The sequence below is a fragment of the Polistes fuscatus genome, unplaced genomic scaffold (assembly GCF_010416935.1).
Source record: "Polistes fuscatus isolate 324 unplaced genomic scaffold, CU_Pfus_HIC Scaffold5, whole genome shotgun sequence".
In the NCBI taxonomy this organism is placed as follows: Eukaryota; Metazoa; Arthropoda; class Insecta; order Hymenoptera; family Vespidae; genus Polistes; species Polistes fuscatus.
This window is the reverse complement of record NW_025113129.1, coordinates 9,925,525-9,942,751: the sequence shown is the minus strand read 5'-3', so window position 1 is coordinate 9,942,751 and position 17,227 is coordinate 9,925,525. Positions and strand designations below refer to the sequence as shown.

The 17,227-nt window shown below is 38.1% G+C and overlaps 1 protein-coding gene across 5 annotated transcripts in view; it reads left to right on the top strand.

The window, feature by feature from the left end:
• The window catches only part of LOC122522066 (protein sickie), a 96,144-nt gene that overhangs the window by 36,140 nt on the left and 42,777 nt on the right, over nt 1-17,227 (top strand). For 4 of the 5 annotated variants that reach the window (XM_043642863.1, XM_043642861.1, XM_043642860.1 and 1 more), the window contains one exon: nt 11,548-11,717. In XM_043642863.1, coding sequence (XP_043498798.1) covers nt 11,548-11,717 — 170 coding nt within the window. Of the gene's footprint in view, nt 1-2,616; nt 2,845-11,547; nt 11,718-17,227 lie in introns of those variants that run through there. The other variant, XM_043642865.1, reaches the window with a different exon arrangement.

The following is a 17,227-nucleotide window of genomic DNA, read 5'->3' as shown; positions in this document are numbered from 1 at the left end:
GGGATCCTAAGGGGTTTAGGGATCTAATAACGTTCTAATTCGAAATTTGAAAAGGTATAATAACGATCGTAAGAGGCACCACGCCGTATCTTCGACCAAGTCCACTACTCGGTTCGTCGCGATCTATTTCTATTTCGCAGAGTGGTCCACTCGTTTCGTCGCAGCATGGCTCTGAGTCATTCCGTATATTAGTCAACCACTGTGCTTCGGTTCTAATGAGACTCTACGCGATAAATTTATAAATAAAAGTTCTTTTCGACTTAGGGTAAAATAAATCGATAGTTTCCGATCTTTCGATATCATTAATGGATCTCGTAAATTCTCTTTTTTTTTTTATTATTTATTTATTTTTTTTTTCTCTCTTTCTTTTTTTACTAAAAGTAAAACCATCCAAAGTACAAAGTCCTCATTGTGTGGATACACGCATATACACGCACGTAAATGCATACGAAAGAACTTTGTGCACACCGATTAATAGAAATCTTTGGATCGTAAATCGACAGAGAGAAGACCATTTGTAAATATACGTCACGAGTCTAAAGAAATTTCGTTGAAATAGTCTCCTACTTTCTTATTCATATAAATGATGATTGTATTGTAAATGAATTGCAAACAAATTGTAAATGGATTATTGACACAGACACTTGAGGTCGACCAATGAAAGAAAAGATAATGCATTACTGGAATAGACATCGCTACGTATTATTTTTCTTAAAAATTTTCTTAACTATTAAACACGAATAATTTCCAACCCGTTTATTACTATTTGTTTCCTATTCGTTTCGTAATGACAATTACGTGGAAGAATTTGTCGTACGTTCCGTTATAATTTCATGCAATAATCGATAATTACGTGGGTTTAATTACTGTAATTAAACGTTCGATATAACGAAGTAAGTATCGTAAATACGTAGGAAGAAGAGAAATCGATGGATTCGCGTAACCTGCAATTTCTGATCAAACCAACCCTTTTTCGTTCTTCCTTTTTCTAATGATTATCATTTTGTAGCTGCACGTGGATATATTCGAGAGATGTAACAATATCCTATGATGCATTCATTCTAATTCACTTTATATTCAACTATCAGAGAAATTTGTAATATTAGGTTAGCCAAAATTTGTAACAAAAATTAGAAAAAATTATTTCGTTTGTCAAAGTCCGTTGCGATCTTTTCCGTATTATTTACATAAAAAAATACTAGTACAAATTTATCGCCCAACCTAATATAAATCAAAATAAAAAAAATCGACACGAATTTTCTTACAACCCCAGCTTAATCTATAATAATTTCGTCTAAACAATTGTCATTTAAATACAAGACAATTACGAACGCGTAATCGAAATATGAAAAAGTTATATTTTCTAAAGTATTTTTAATAATAAATCCTAAATGACATAAGAAATGACGAAAAAAAGGGGAAAAAAAGAAACCCAGATGCAACCTTGACACAACTCGATGAATTATTTATAATTATCCTTTTATATTTACAAGCATATAAAAGCATAGTCAAAAAGTATTTTTAGAATAGAACAGATCCACGAAGTAAGATCGTTATGGTATGCAGAAGGACCAATCGCGTGACAGAATCAGCACGAGGAGCCACGTGGATACCTGCTCGGTTGATGGTTCGCATACAAAACGAATTATTCTATCACACAGAGTTCCACTAACACACACACCTTATTTCATCCTTATTTTCTCTCTCTTTCTTTCTTTCTTTCTTTTCTGTCCTTGTCTTTTCTGAAGAACCTACCTCCCTCTCTCTCTTTTCTTCGTCCCCCCACCCTATCCATCCAATTGCTATGTAGCTTACCTCTACCTCGTGTCTCTGCGCGTTTTCTCTCTCTCTCTCTCTCTTTTACTCTCTCATTGGTTGGTATCTTACCGTGGGTCCAGTAGTAGCAAGGCTGCCGAGCATGCGAATCGGCGAGATCGTTGCTGGTTCTTGCATCAATCGGTGATCCTTATTTACCCGGAAAACTGTAATGGAATTTTTAAATTGACCGACAAAATGTTGTGAATCAATTTTGCGTTACGCATCTCGTTGGAAATTTGTATTGCAAAAAAATTTCGAAAACTCGTCAAAACAAAAAGAACAGAAGATTGGAAGTCGCGTGTCATCGATTTAAGAAATACATCGTTGAGACTGATAACGAGAGCGAACCAAAAAGAAAAAGAAATACAAAAAGTAAAAAATAAAACATAATTGAAGAAAGACGTGTGAATCTTTTGGAGGGAAAATCTTGAATGTAACGAATAAGATATTTCTATGAAAGAAGAAACGTGTGTGTGTGTGTGTGTATGTGTGTATATATATATATATACATTTTTGACGAGTTGACGATTTGAGTAGATACTTTCTAAAGCGTATAAACTAATTTAAGTTCGTGTTTATTTGTTCAATATGATGAAAGAGGAAGATACAGAAAGAAAGAAAGAAAGATAGTAAAAGCGTTCTAGTGTCTTCTTCTTCTTCTTCTTCTTCTTTAAGAAGATTATAAATAGGTGCGAGGAAAACGGTCTCTCGAAGCAATATTTTCACGCTTGGTGAAGCGACAATTAATTGGCTTCCAACGAGGACGAAAAGCAAGCTCGAGAAAATATTTCTCTTTGAACAAGTTCGCTGTTGGTAACTAGCGACAACGACGACGAGGAGGACGAGGACGAGGACGAGGACGAGGACGACGGTTCCACGCGCGATTTCGATAATCGTGGTCGATGGCCGCCGTACCGATGCTTAGAAGCGCATTTATCTTTCAGCGATCGAACGATAAAAGGGAATAGCGTGCAGCAACACCAGTGGCAATCGATATCGGCTTGGTCGTTTAGAACGACCATCCAAGTAAGTAATCTCGTTTAAAACGCGCCGCTAAATTTTTTTTTAACCGAAGAAACATGGCGCCGTGTACCATTTAGGCGGGAAAATACCTTTTATCGACATTTATTTCGTTATTTTCTGTCTGGTTTTTTCTTCAACGCAATAAGTATTGAAATTTTAAAACGTAATTTTGTTTCGTTAATCAAATCAAATCAAATCAAATCAAATCATATTCTATTCTTGATTATAATCTTTTATATAATTGATTTTATCTTTAGGTATACAATTTATTTTCTTTTTGTTAATACGATAACGAATCTTTTAATGCAATTTATTTGTTTGTTTGTTTGTTTTTTTTCTTGTCATTGTCAAATCAAATGTTTCAATGTATTTATTTACTATTTAGTTAGATCTAACTCTATCTCTTCTATTTGTACAATTAATCATTTCTTCAGATATACACTCTTTTAACGTTTCTAATTCAAACATTACATCTTTTTCCATCGTTGTCATTGTCGTCGTCGTCGTCGTCGTTAGTTGACGAGCAAGTTCAGCACGAGGAACGATTCTCTTCCAACGAGATTGGATAATAAGAAAGATTAATCTACATGTTAGCTCGGTGGAATATTTGTGCGTTAAATGAAGCGAACATTAATTGGGGACAACGATGACAACGCCGTGCAGATTCTTCTTTCGATGAGGAGAAATTTGCTATCGCGTTTCAACGTCCTAGCAATTTAATGGGATTTTTGTTATTTATGGTTTATCTCGAATGGAATGACGGAAAATCAATTTCAAAATATGATTTCCACGATATAAAGTTTCTATCAAGTTAAACGCGGCCATCTTGGTCTCGTGAAATCCTAGAAGCACTTGCTATTTTACTCTCGGCACGGTGATTGAAGTTAATCAAATTTTCAACGAGTTTATAAAATACTCGAGTATAATTATTCGTGAAAGCTCGTAAAAATGTATTTAATGTTAGTTAAAGTGCTTTTTAAAAATTATCATAAGAAACTAAAATACCATGCGTCGAAACGTACATTTATATTTATCTCTTTTATCATTATCACTAAATATTATACATCCTGCACTTATACATAAGTGGTCGGAGTAATATCATTTCTCGGTTCGTTCGTTCGTTCGTTCTTTTGCTTGCTTGTTCGTTGAGAAAATAAGAAAGGGTTAAAGAAAAGAAAAAAAAGAAAAAGAAGTCAGATGGAGGCAAATGGTGGCATTAAAAAATGGCAGGCGCGTCATCGTGTCGCGTTAAAACGAATTCCAACATTTCCGGCCTGTACGAAAAAGAGAGTTTGCTGCTGCTGTCTAACTAAATGTTAGTGCGTTCGCCGAAACGGCTTCTTCTTGGCATTGGCAGAAGCCGCTTCTCGATACGTTTTGAAAAAGCTCTCACGTGCGTTAGAGTTCGTTGTGGTGTCTCGATCTAGTACGCATAGGCATCTATTCGCCTAGTCACGTTCGATCGTTGAGCGTGCGAACTGGCCTGACTTAGAACTCCTCAGGCTCAAAGATATTAACACTATGCTATCCTCTATCCGTTTTCTTTACTCTTACATTTTCTAACAGCTATCTAATTAGAAAAAAAGAATGTTAACAAGATTAAAGGGATCCTAGATAACAAAGATAAAACAGCCAAAGTTATTTGCAATGGATTTTTTCTCTTTTAAATTGTAATATACTTATCGAAAAAAAGAAAAAGAAAAAGAAAGAAATAAGGACAACGAAAAATTTCCTAATGGCTCGTAAAAACAAAAAATTCGCACGTAAAATATGGCATTCGCGTATCGGGAATGTAAAGTCACATAATACATAAAATCATTTTTATCTAATAATTACAAAGGAAATGTTAACAAGCTTGAAGAATCTTTGATTAAATAAAAAAAAAGTTATAATAAATATATTTTAATGTTATTTTCAAATTGTATAATATTTATCAGAAAAATGTGCAAAGAAAAATGTTTTAATAATGACTCGTCAAAAGATGGAATTCGTATATATACTTACATGCATATCTGCGTAGTCATAAGAGATAGCATTCGCATATCCGGTATGTAAAGCCACCCATGTAACTCGACTAGGAACTGAGAGAAAAGTAAAGAGCTGGGAGAGGTGAAAGAGTGGTAGGTTCACTCGTTTGCCACGGTACGTTGTACTTTATTGTGCAACCCGTGCAAATCCTTGACATCCATTTCGCTCCTCTTTTTTTCTTCTTTTTCCACGAACTTAAGGTCGATATCAAAGTATAATTCGCGTTTTTATTTCCTATTTCTATTTCGTATATCTAAAGGTACACATATACCATCGGTTAAAAGCTTGAAATCATTTGCTATTTAAACCAACGATCGGAATGAATTATCCTTCTGCAACATCTTTGCCAATTTCTACAAAAAAATACGTGAAAAAAATATTGAATAAGAAATACTCGAAAAAGTAATTACAAGGATGGTTCCAGAATATGTCAGGATGTTGTTAAAAAGCAATTTGAGAAGAAAAATACTGATTCGTTGATAAAAAAGAAAAAAAAAAAGAAATAATAATACAAAACTTTTGAGTTTTTATCGACAAATAAATCTACTTTGGTTGAATTATTTCTTGTAAATATCCTGTTTCTCTTTGGATTTACGTAACGATTATAAACTTTTAACCGTTAGTGTATACTTAGAAAATTGTACTGATCACGCGTAAGCGAGCCGAAATAATAGATACATGAAGTAACTCGGAAATTGCGACCTCGGAGATGGATTCGACCTAGTCACGAAGGTTTTATCGACGACTGACACTTTGCGTTGTCGAGATAGTTAAACGAGAGATATCCTCGACCATTACGAGTGACACGATAACGCCTCGAATGAGTCCTCGTTTCTCGCTACTTTTTAATCTCTTACAATCGAAGTTACGTGTCATAATCTTCTAACAGATTTTATTCATCTGACGTCTTGCCATGACTCCTCATACAATATTATGGTCTAACAAGTTAAACGTAGATGATTATATGTATATATATATATATAATGTAAAATGTCGATCTTTTAGAAATTGATTGTACGTCTGATATTATCGAGTATTAGAAATTTCTTATTGGCATAACAATCTATTACTTGGAACATAAAAGATTTCGAAGTACATTCCTAGTAGTGGCGCAAACAAATGAAAATTACCTAAGCCAAGGTAATTCTCGTTCGCTCACCGTCATGTTAAGGTGCTAATAAAGAAACCAAGTTTCTCTCTTCGGTTACTTGCGCCTTACCTATGTAAAAAACCGTACCGTCTACGGTTTCTTCTTTCTTTTTTTGTTCGAACACTCGTCTCGTTGACGTAACGTATCTACGTAAGTAAGTAATACGTAAGTATTCCATACGCGGTAGCAGCAATTCCCGCGACATGATCAAGGCCAAAGAAACAGTTATAACAAAATGGTCATCTAATTGATTCCATAAAGAAATCGAGTTGGACGCATAAGAGCCAAGGACAAAACGACGCATCTAAATGATAAATCTCAAGATACGATATAACATGATTTAATAACATCCTTACTTATTGTTTTATTTTTATTTTTCTTCTTCGGTTGGAAAATTCTCGAAAAAATGTGATTGACCTAGAAAATTTGTACCGTTGATATAACGGGCTTTCGATATATCTTTCGTGTCATTTTTCAAGTCAATATTGTCGAAAGTTTTAAGAGTTTTAAAGCTTCCAAACTTCAAATAAGAACGTTACTTAACGTGTCTTTGTTCTTTTCAAACTCCTAAGACTCTTAATAATTTGTTAATACATCGAGACATTTCGTTACATTTTTTCAACAAAATTTTTACAAATTTTTTAATCGAAAACACATCTGTTATTCTACAGATGCATCACTTATTATTTACATTTTTTCGTTTCTCACACTCTCTCTCTCTCTCTATTTGTTTCTTTCTCCTTAACCGATACAAATATAGAATATCTTATAAAAGATGGAAAAGATAATTGTGTATCTTAATCTTTCGCAATAATTACGTAAAGATTCAGTAGCGTCGTCGCACATGGCCCAGGAAAAGAAAAGTCAGGCAGTGTCTGTCTGTACGCGTGGCCGCTCATGAATCGGATGACTGTAACATCGAGGAAAGTCCGGAAGGCACGAGTCGTCTAAATATAATCCATCCTTACCCTCTTTATACTCAGCACGGTGCGATACGGTATGGTATGGTGCGGTACGGTGCGGTGCGGTGCAGTACAACGCGGCGCCCTGATATTGGGGATTCTCTTCTTCTTCTTCTTCTTCTTCTCTTTCACTCTATTTCTCTCTCTCTTTTTCTCTCTCTTTCTCTCTTTCTCTTTCTCATTTTCTTCTCCTTTGGTCTATATAATAAGGTGTCAGAATGATTCGAAAATTTTGAAAGAGATGAACCATGCCATTGCGATTAATTTCAATGCAATTAAAAATGACGTTTGGGACGGATAGGGACGTTTGCTTGCCTGCTGTGTGTACAATTCATCTAAGTATTTCTTTTTTAAAAATAGTATATCCGTATCGTAGCCCTACATCCGTAAATCGCTTAGAGAAAGAAAGTTCCTCTAAATATAAATATAGCCATTGGTAGAAACGAACCGGCTCAAAGTGTTCGCTCGCGTACGCGAGAACGTTCAAGTTTCTTAGCTTTATTGGACGAAATAAAGAAATATTGCGACATAGTGCAAGAAATTGCACTCTCCAGTAAATACGGTAAAAATAGGCTTAACGTTTGTAAAGTTTCAACATATTTTAACAATTTTCTAAGATGACCTAATTTCGTTTAAGAATTACGAGAGTGACTTGGGAAGTTTTTAGTACTCGACAAAGAAAAAAAACATTTGTTTTTTTTTGTCTTAAATAAAATTGTTTTCGTGCTAGGATCAAAAGCTTTTGCACTCGCGTAATCTAACAACAACAAAATTAAATAAGCTATAAATTAAACTTATACGACAAACGAAAAGGATCTCGTTCTTCCTTTTTAATATTTCGAATCGGTCATGTTTCTCTGGACGTTCCAATTTGTTATCTATTCCTTTATTTTTTCTTTTTCTTTTTTCTAAATAATTGTACATGAAAGAATTGAGAATACTCGGCGTCAAAGGCGTTGGTAGGAGTCGGTGGTAGGAGTGTCTTCGAGTGGATGCTCAATTAGGACCCTCGCGAAGACATTTATCCGCAGGCAAGCAGGCAAGGCAGGCAGGCAGACATCCACAGGGCAATTATTGCCTTTCCCCAGTGGCTCCGTTTCTATCCTATTCTCAACGGTATATGCCTATTACGTAGTAAATATGTATGTATATGTAGAACGGAGCCGGTCTTCCGCGTCGAAGAACCGAACTCGCTCGTTTGAATTATTTCCACCCGCTTTTTTCTGAGTGATCTTCGAGTCTCGATGAGCCGTAAACTTTCTTTTTTAACAGGAATTACCATATCTATTATATTCTTAAACACTTTTCTCTCTTCGATAGTCATCGTCATTATCATCATCATCATCATCATCATCATCGTCATGATCATCGTCGTCGTCGTCATTGTTGTCGTAGTTGTCGTCGTAATCGTAGGCGTACCAACAGTCGGCATCTCGCACCGTCTACGCGTCGGCGTATGAAAGGAAGAGGAAAAATGCAACTTGCTGATTTATGCGCAATTCTTCTTTTCCCTATTTCTCTCTCTCTCTCCCCCCCTCTCTTTCTATCTTTTTTATTTCTTCTCTCACTCACAATCTTCTCTCCTTCTTCTTACTTTCAGCCGGTCCGCTGGGAGAAGCGAAGACGTTACCATAAGGGGACATCTCTGACCATCTTTGGATCTCGAGTCCGCTCTCCTTCTTTTTCCAACTGGTTACAACTCGACCCTCTCGTATCTTACCATCTTTTTTCCTCTCTCTCTCACTCACTCACTTTCTCATATCCTCGCATCCTTCGTGAAACCGAGACTGCTATTTTTAATTGACTCGTAATATGGAGAATCAAAAATGTTCTTTCCATTTTCTTCATCTTCTTCTTACCTCACCCTATTGGAACTTATATACACCACCACCATCACTAAAACCACTACCACTTTCTCGAGTTTTGATTTATGCGAGAGATAAAAGATCGACGATATCATCAAAAGCAAAGGTAAAGAGAAAAGATCGAGGAGACTTTTCGAGTCGTCTCACGATCTTCTCGTTATCAGAATTCACTTCATGCTCTTTCCTCTTCCCTTTACGAGTTCCTCTACCTCGATTCGCTTTTCTCGTTCGCGTGAGAGATCTCGATAGAAGAACGAAGAGCAAGCAAGTTTGCCAACTGGGGTTAGTGGTGGGAGGGAGGGGTGTGGGGGAAAGTGAGGTGAAGAAAGAGAGAGAGAGAAAGAAGGAGGAGGAGGAGGAAATAGTAGAGAGGTTAAATAAAAAGGCCGAAGACGTCGATCGGCGCGAGCCAATGTACTCGAAAGACACAGAAGGAACGCATTAAAAAGATCGCGCCATCGCCATTTACGGCTGTCATCTCGCGAAGATACTTCGTGTATACAAAAGAAAGAGAGAAAGAGAGAGAGAAAAAGAGAAGGAGGAAAAAGAGGGAGGTGAAGTAGAAGTCCATCTTGAGAAGCTGCAAACCGATACGAGAGTGCTCGTTACGGAGATGTAACGCCAATACGATAAAGACCTCTAAGAATCACTTTCGATAATAATATCAAAAGGAACCTCATTTTCTTTTTTTTTCTCTTTCTTTTTTCCTTTTCACGAAATAATCACGAAACGAAATATAAACAATAGCATACCAAAATATTCTAACACAAATCTTATTATAATATACATACTATTAAATATTATTTATATACTATTATTATATATGTAATTTAATTTACAGATAATTTAATTCAATATAATTTGAAAACGATTTACTTGAAGCCACAGACACACACCAATACGCCTGCAGAAATATTCTGTAACACATAACGTTCACCACCGAGTAAACCTATATAGATACACATACGTGTGTATGTCAGAAAGGAACGCGCGCGCGCGCGCACGAGAGATGTGTGTATATAGTTGCGTTATAGGAGCCGTCAACGGGCACAGTCCTGGCTTACCTAGCTGTTGCGCGCGAGCGCAGAGCACCCGGGAGGATATCATCGGGTGAGTCATCTCGTTCCCTCCCTTTACTCTTTGCGTGCGTCCACACTTTCCTTACCAACAACGGACAGAGAAAGAGGGTCGGTAGTAGTATCGGTACGTCGACGTTTCTACTCTCCCTCTCACCCTTTCCCTCTTATTCCTCCTCTTCCTCCTCTTATTCGTTGTCGCGTTGTCATCATCGTGGCCCGTGTAAGCACGCTCCGTTTTCTGGGTAAAAGCCGACACCGACATGGAAACAAAAGAGCACTCTTTCTCTCTCTATCTCTCATTCTCTCATTCTCTCATTCTCTGTCTCTCTTGCTCTATCTCTCTTTTTATCCACCTCTTTCTCCGTGGTATCTACTAGGAGCGCGCGCGTGCTGTAGAGTACAAGGTGGTAGTACCACACCACTGCCCATGACCACCGTGGTCACGTTTCGTGGAAGCTTCTTTCCAAAGGAGAGAGTGTCCCTTTGTGTTATAAGACCACACCGAGTATGAGTTTCGAACGTAATTCTACTATAAAGGTACAGCTAGCTTGCTAGCTAGCTATCTATCTACGTATCGTTGAGATATTCGGATAGCAATCGTTTGAAATAGATCTCATGTTATTTCTCTTTAACTCTTATTGTCTCTATTGTATCCGACTCTCTTTTCTTATTCGAATCGTCGTAATTAGTCGAATGTTGTGGGTGAGCGACCGAGAAAGTGCATAGGTTCGTGCCTATGTTTTATGTATGCATATATGTATGTGTGTGTGTGTGTATGTGTGTATGTTGTACATATGTAGTACCTGTTGCCCGTCCCTATATTTGTACCATCGTTCGTAGCCATTGTTGACACGTCGATAACGATACGATCTTTAGCGTGCAAATATATCGTATTTGTGAAGTGGAAATACCGTACCAGGGCCAGCATCGTACGAGGAATAAACTGACATGTTTTCTTTCATTTTGTTTAGCAAACGATTCGATAACATAAAAAACGTTTTCTCGATAAACTTTTCTTTTCCATTTAACTGGAGGGGGATGAATCTATATGTATAAGGTAAATACGAAATATTCTCGAAAGTCGATTCGAAGAGACTCGTTTCCTGTGTCAATGTCACAGATTGGGTTCACCGCTCCAGACGAGAATACAATTCGCATAGGCTCGCATTCGGTACACGCTTCATCGCGCGCGTTAACGTCAACTCCGTTTCGCTCGACGTTCGAGAATAATTATTCTACTTCATGAATATGGATTACAGGGGAGAGATATGACTTCATCGGTAGCTATAATGGTTTCTACGGGGAAATATCGTAGATCCATTTGTGTGTATATATATATATATATGAAATAAACATAATTATTACTTAAGAGGGTTGCTGCTTCTCAATATCCAATTAATTTTCGAGAAAGACGAATTTCAAGCCCTTTTAACTAAAGTGTGCATAACTGTGTGTATTAAATAGAATGTTGAAAATATAATAATAATAATAATAATAATAATGTGTTTCCTATGAGCTATCCATGTGCAAGTGACAAAGTTGTTGCACACAATTTGTACTCTTGTTTTTGTATTTTTTAGCTTTTCATGATCGATCATAAAGCTTTGCTTTTGGTTGCGCAGGTCGAGAACGTGAACTTGTGCGTGGGAGCGCTCCGAGCGCTGGGGGCAGACGTGGGGGCTGTGAATCCTGGAGAACTAGCGGCAGGATCAACCCTTTGGCCGGTCCTCGCCCTGCTCTTCGCCCTCTCGCGCTACAAGCAAAGAGCGAAACAACTACAGGATATGCCTAGGTAAATTCATCGACTGCTTCACTTTTGAGTCGGTAACGTAGAAATCTTATTTATTGTACCACGAAAGTTTCTGCAATACCGACGCATATAGTCGGTATAGAAGAACTCTTTCGTATTGACGATATTTTATTAACGACCGCTAGCACAAATCCTATCTTATCGACACTTAGACCAAAATGATATAGTAAAAATGATCGAATAGTAGTGATAGAAGAAAATCTAATGACGTGAGCAAAATGGAAAAAAAATTTGTAATTTTAAAATTGGATTTTTTGAAAATCTATATATTCATAGGATGATCGGTTATAATAATGTTGGTAAATTATTATCTATAAAGTTTCTAATCTCTAAATTTACAACCCGACATGATATCTCTTTTACACAAACATTCTTATACGTTATGACTCTAATTCATGCTATACTTGGAAAATAGTAATTTTTTGTTTTTTAAAGAATAAATAAAGATAGAAATGTGTTTTTACATTGAAAAAGGAAATGGAAATAGGTTATTTCGTTTAATATCTCGCAAAGAGAACCACGTTGGAGTTTGCACGATAATTTAAACGAATCCTAAACGAATAGAAAGTGGATCGAAGATAGGAGAACTCCCGTGTCGTTCTCTTATAACAGTCCTCCTTTCCTAGTTTCCAAGATACAAACATGCTCAAGGATAGTCTCCTCTAATTATGAAGAAATTAAATAATCCCGGAGCTTTACTTTTTTCAAATGAAAGAGCGAAGGATCAAAGATATTCGTTCACTGTCGTGTTCGTTTCCATCGAATAAAGACAAAGAAGTTGGCAACCTTTCGCCAGAGTTAATTTTTATAGATTCGTTGTAGACAAAAGAGGGGGCGGTAAGGGGTCACCCACGCGACCATGTAAAAGAAAGAGAGCTAAAGAGAAGAGAAAGACCTTCGAGATGAGGAAGCCAAAGAACTTCGTAATGCTGTAAACTAGGCATGATTTAGAAATTCGACTTGTTCATTCGTAAAAGCAAATCAATTTGCTCTCTACCCCTCTCCTTCTCTCCCTCTCTCTTCTTCTCTTGGAGTAATTTACAAGGAAAGATAGGTAACGTTTCTGCAAACGAATCTTGAAGTATACCAGCTTTCAAAAGATCTGGTCGTAAGCTTTCCTTTTCTATCGCAACGGCAGATCGATACTCGCAAAGGTTTCTTTGGTTTAACGACCAAGCGCGCGAGCGGAGTGCTCATTAACGCTCGCGTTAATCGACCCGTGTGCTTCTCGTTCGCACGTATTAAAACGCATGTACGCATTCTTATAATAAAGTACCTGCGTGCGTGCGTGCGTGCGTGCGTGCGTGCGTGCGTAGCATAGCATTCCGCCTCGAAATAACGAGTGTTGAAAACGAGGTATTTCACCTTATTTCTCTCCCTGGAACGATTTACGCATTTTATGTCAAAATCAATAGACACCTATGTATATACGTTACTAACACATACGTGGATAAGGATATACATACGGTTATACATGGAACGAGATTTATTCGAAACGTGCCAAATGGCTCTGTTCAATCGGCAAACATTCAGATTTGAACAATCAGCTAGGTGTAGAGAGAGAAAGAGTACTTGAGCCTCGATGAGAGATATCGCAAACGGTTCTACCTAAAAGGTAAACATTTGAAACATTCGGCGACAAGTCGTGACGATTGCCAAGAGGAGGAAATCCTGCGAATGAAGTAGAAAATATCTCTCGCACGAGGTACGCCCACGCTCGTAATAATAGTCTTCTACTTCTCCTCCTCTTTCTCTTCCACCACGACGGGGAAAAAGGAAGGAAGATCACATGCGCATGCGCCTAAGCGAAGGAGCGGTTTGTTAGCATAAAAATGGCTTTAAAATTGCCACAGCAGGGCGATATCGAAAGCGCGAGGGAAAGGGACATGGTTTGAGAGGTGCTACTGACCGAAGGAGGACGAAGGAGGACGAAGGAGGACGAAGAAATACGAAGCGGTCAGAAGGGCAGAAGGCTGGAGGAGTGAACCCGCCGATCGCCACTGAAATTCAACGATTGAGCCAAGGAAATGGGGATTCGGTTAGAAAAGATAGGATGTATAGATAACGCCACTAGAGAGAAGAAGACGAAGAAGAAGAAGAAGAAGAGGAGGAGAGGAAAGTTGGTGCATTGGAAGCATGCAGCAACAGTAACAGCAGCAGCAGCAGCAGCAGCAAAGGTTGACCGATGCTGCAAACCGAAGGAGAGAAAGAGAGAGAGGGAGCTACGGTCGCAGGAGAGAGGATGCAGGATAGCGGAACTAGCATAAAGGGGGATGGTGGGGAAGCTCGATGAAGCTCGAGCGGGAGAGAGAGAAAGACCCGGTCAAGAGAGAGAGAGAAGCCACGTGCTACGGGGGAACGGGAATGGTGTTCTCTCGGGCCTCAGTTTGAAACGGGCCATCAACGATGCCTACGCACCATGGCCGCACCATGAGCAGTTGTACACAGTCCTACTACTCCTGCTCTCGATAACGTTTCGCTTCCCGTTTTTTTCACACTCATTTTAAACAAATTTCATTTTTCTTCATTAAACGCGAAAATGTTCGGTAGTTGGCGAGAAATAATACCTCGTTATCGTCATCGTCGAATTATCGCGATCATTGTGAATACTCGGTTAAATGGATAAGAAAATTTGTTAATCTTTTAAACGAGATGCATTCATCATACTGGAACGCTCTTTTGCTAGAGAATAAACGAAAGCAAAGTAGTTCGATACTTTTTCAATTGTCCGATTGCAATGGAGCAGCATCGAGTGTGAAGTGAGCACATATAGCGTGCTGCAACTGATACTACTACTACTACTGCTGCTGCTGCTACTACCTGGCTAACTCTCGTGTCATTGTATTTGTTCGATCACGCTCTTCTTACGCATCATTGAAGTCGTAGCCGTCATTATCGTCGTCCCTAAACCTTGGCGAATGTGTTTAACCGCGTTTGACTACGAGACTCGATCGATCGTTCGATCTGTGATCGATGTCCTCGCGATCATTCGCTTTGTCCACGAAGAATCGTAGCGTTCGGTGATAAAACGTGTCCCGAGGCAAGCGTCCTCTCGATAATGGGTAACAGTGGAAGCAGCAGTAACAGCAGAAAGGCACGAAGCTTGCCGAACTCGCCGGAAGCTCACAGGTATTTTATCCTTTTACATTTTCGCGCGTTCCCATCGAAGAATCCTCTTCGCGAGTTCGAAGAAAAACTTAGAAAATATGTATAATGTATGTAGGTACATATGTGTATATCTATAGATCGGTGCATATGTATGCAATATGCCCGTCATTTCTTTCGAATATCAATGCAATCCTATCCTAACGAGCATTCTCATTTGTTGTTGTCCTTTCCTTCTATAACTTTCGACTATCATAATAGTAACGGTACGACTGAAAACCTACTAGAACTAACAGCTGCGTTAGACGATGATTATAATGTGAATGTCCTTTAAAAGTTGAACAACGTGCAGCTGGTGATCGAAACTATTTAACTCCTGCTCCCTTCTACTCCAAGTTTTTTTCTTATGAGTTTATACGATATAACATAGGATGACATTTTTCGTTTCAGTTTAATTTATTCCTATGTGACCACTACTCCATACTTCCTTTCATCATTAGACGCATATTGTTTCTTTGTTGTATCCACAGTTCGAGAATATATTATTTTACCTTGCGAAGTACATAGAATTGTATAATTTGACGGTCACAGAATAATATTCTTTTCATTCGCAAATCTTCATACATATATATAATCGGTAATTATGACAATGGACCAAGATAAAAAAAAACAACTTGAAAAAATTAATCTTATAATCTATATTACAATATAAGTATATTATAATACAAAATAAAATCTATTATTTCATTACCTCTTATTGTGTAATACTTATTAACATAAAATAATCGAGCGTTAAATGCAAATAATCCGAGTACGCTCACGTTCAGTTTCTATATTTCTTTATATGAAAATATTGTTTGAAGATGTGAACGTGATAATTTGTTTTTTGGAAAAATATCGGCATCATCGAAGTTTAGTATTTAGTATTCCGATTCTTTGTTACCCGCTGCTAGCATCCAAAGACAGCTCTTTTGTGAGAGACAGTTGGTGATTGTAAGGGGTTGCTGCATGGTGGTGAGGTAAGGGACGTGCGGGCGTGGGCGCGTAATAATCGAGCTACGCAAAGTCCCTCTGCTACGATCTATATTGAGAAGGAAAACCAGATCCCTTTCTTCCTTCCTCTTTCATTCGTTTGCTCACTTGCTCACTCGCTCGGCTCTTGTTGGAGGGCCTCGAGAGGACCGGTTAGACCTTGGCCGTCGTCGTCGTCGTCTTCATCGTCATCGTCGTCGTCGGCGTCGGCGTCATCGTCATTGAAACACGTTCGAACTCGTTTAACATGCTTTTCAAATTTTTAAAACGAACTCCTATCAGCAGCATTCCTGGGCACACACGAGAACTCATCCTACGTTGTTCTTTTCAAATCTTTTTTTTTTTTTGTAATTTTTCCTTTCCCTTAGTATTCGTTTCTTTTTTTTTCTTTCGTAGCAGTCGTCATGACCTGTCGTGCGTCATAAGGAATTCTCAACATGCTCCGATTGTAGGATTTCTATCGGTCGACCTATCGACCCCCTACGAAATTCTCAATTACGATGACGAGCACCGATTTGAATGCTTGGCATGTCAGTTACGTTGGCACGAGTTGTTTCGAATCAATCTAGTCTCGTTTAAAATTCCAAACGTAGAAGGAGGATGGAAGAAAAGAGGGAAAGAAATTTCAAATGAAAAATTGGCGAACAGCGAGTGGTTACTACGTTTTGTAATCTTCCGCACGATTTGTTGGCTGGATAGCATGTCGAGATAATAGAAAAGAAGATGAAGGAAAAGAAAAAGAAAAAGAAAAAGAAAAAGAAGAAAGAAAAAAGAAAAATAAAATAATATTTATTATAACGCAACGCAGAAGTTTTCAATTAAAAGGATATTAAACTTAATCAATATAAGCGTGTTTTGGCGTGAGTGTAAGAGTGAGTCGACAAGCGTAACAAGGAATGAATCTTTTTCTCCCCTTTCGTCGCCTTTCGTGCCGTCCTCGAACAACTTTTTGTCACTCGAGGCCACTCGATTTCACTGATTTATGCCCGGGATTTGTGCGATTATTTCACGCTACTCTTCTCTTTCTTTCTTTCTTTCTCTCTCTCCGTCAGCGCTTCTCTTTATTTAGCGTGCGAGTTCAAAGACATCACCGACTCCGAGAGTGACTCAATGTTTTCGATGTGAATGGTCGCAGAAATAGATCCTTCGCAGAAAAAGAGAGAGAGAGAATGAGAAAAACTCATACGAATGAAAAAAAGAGAAAGAAAGAAAGAAAGAAAGAAGAAGGAAAGAGAAAAAGAGAGGAGGAGATATCTCTTCCTTCAAGATCGCACGTTTAACTGTTGTGTATTGAATTCATTTATAATCGAGTAACACTCATTCGGGATTTGCCCAACGAGTAATCAAGAAAATCT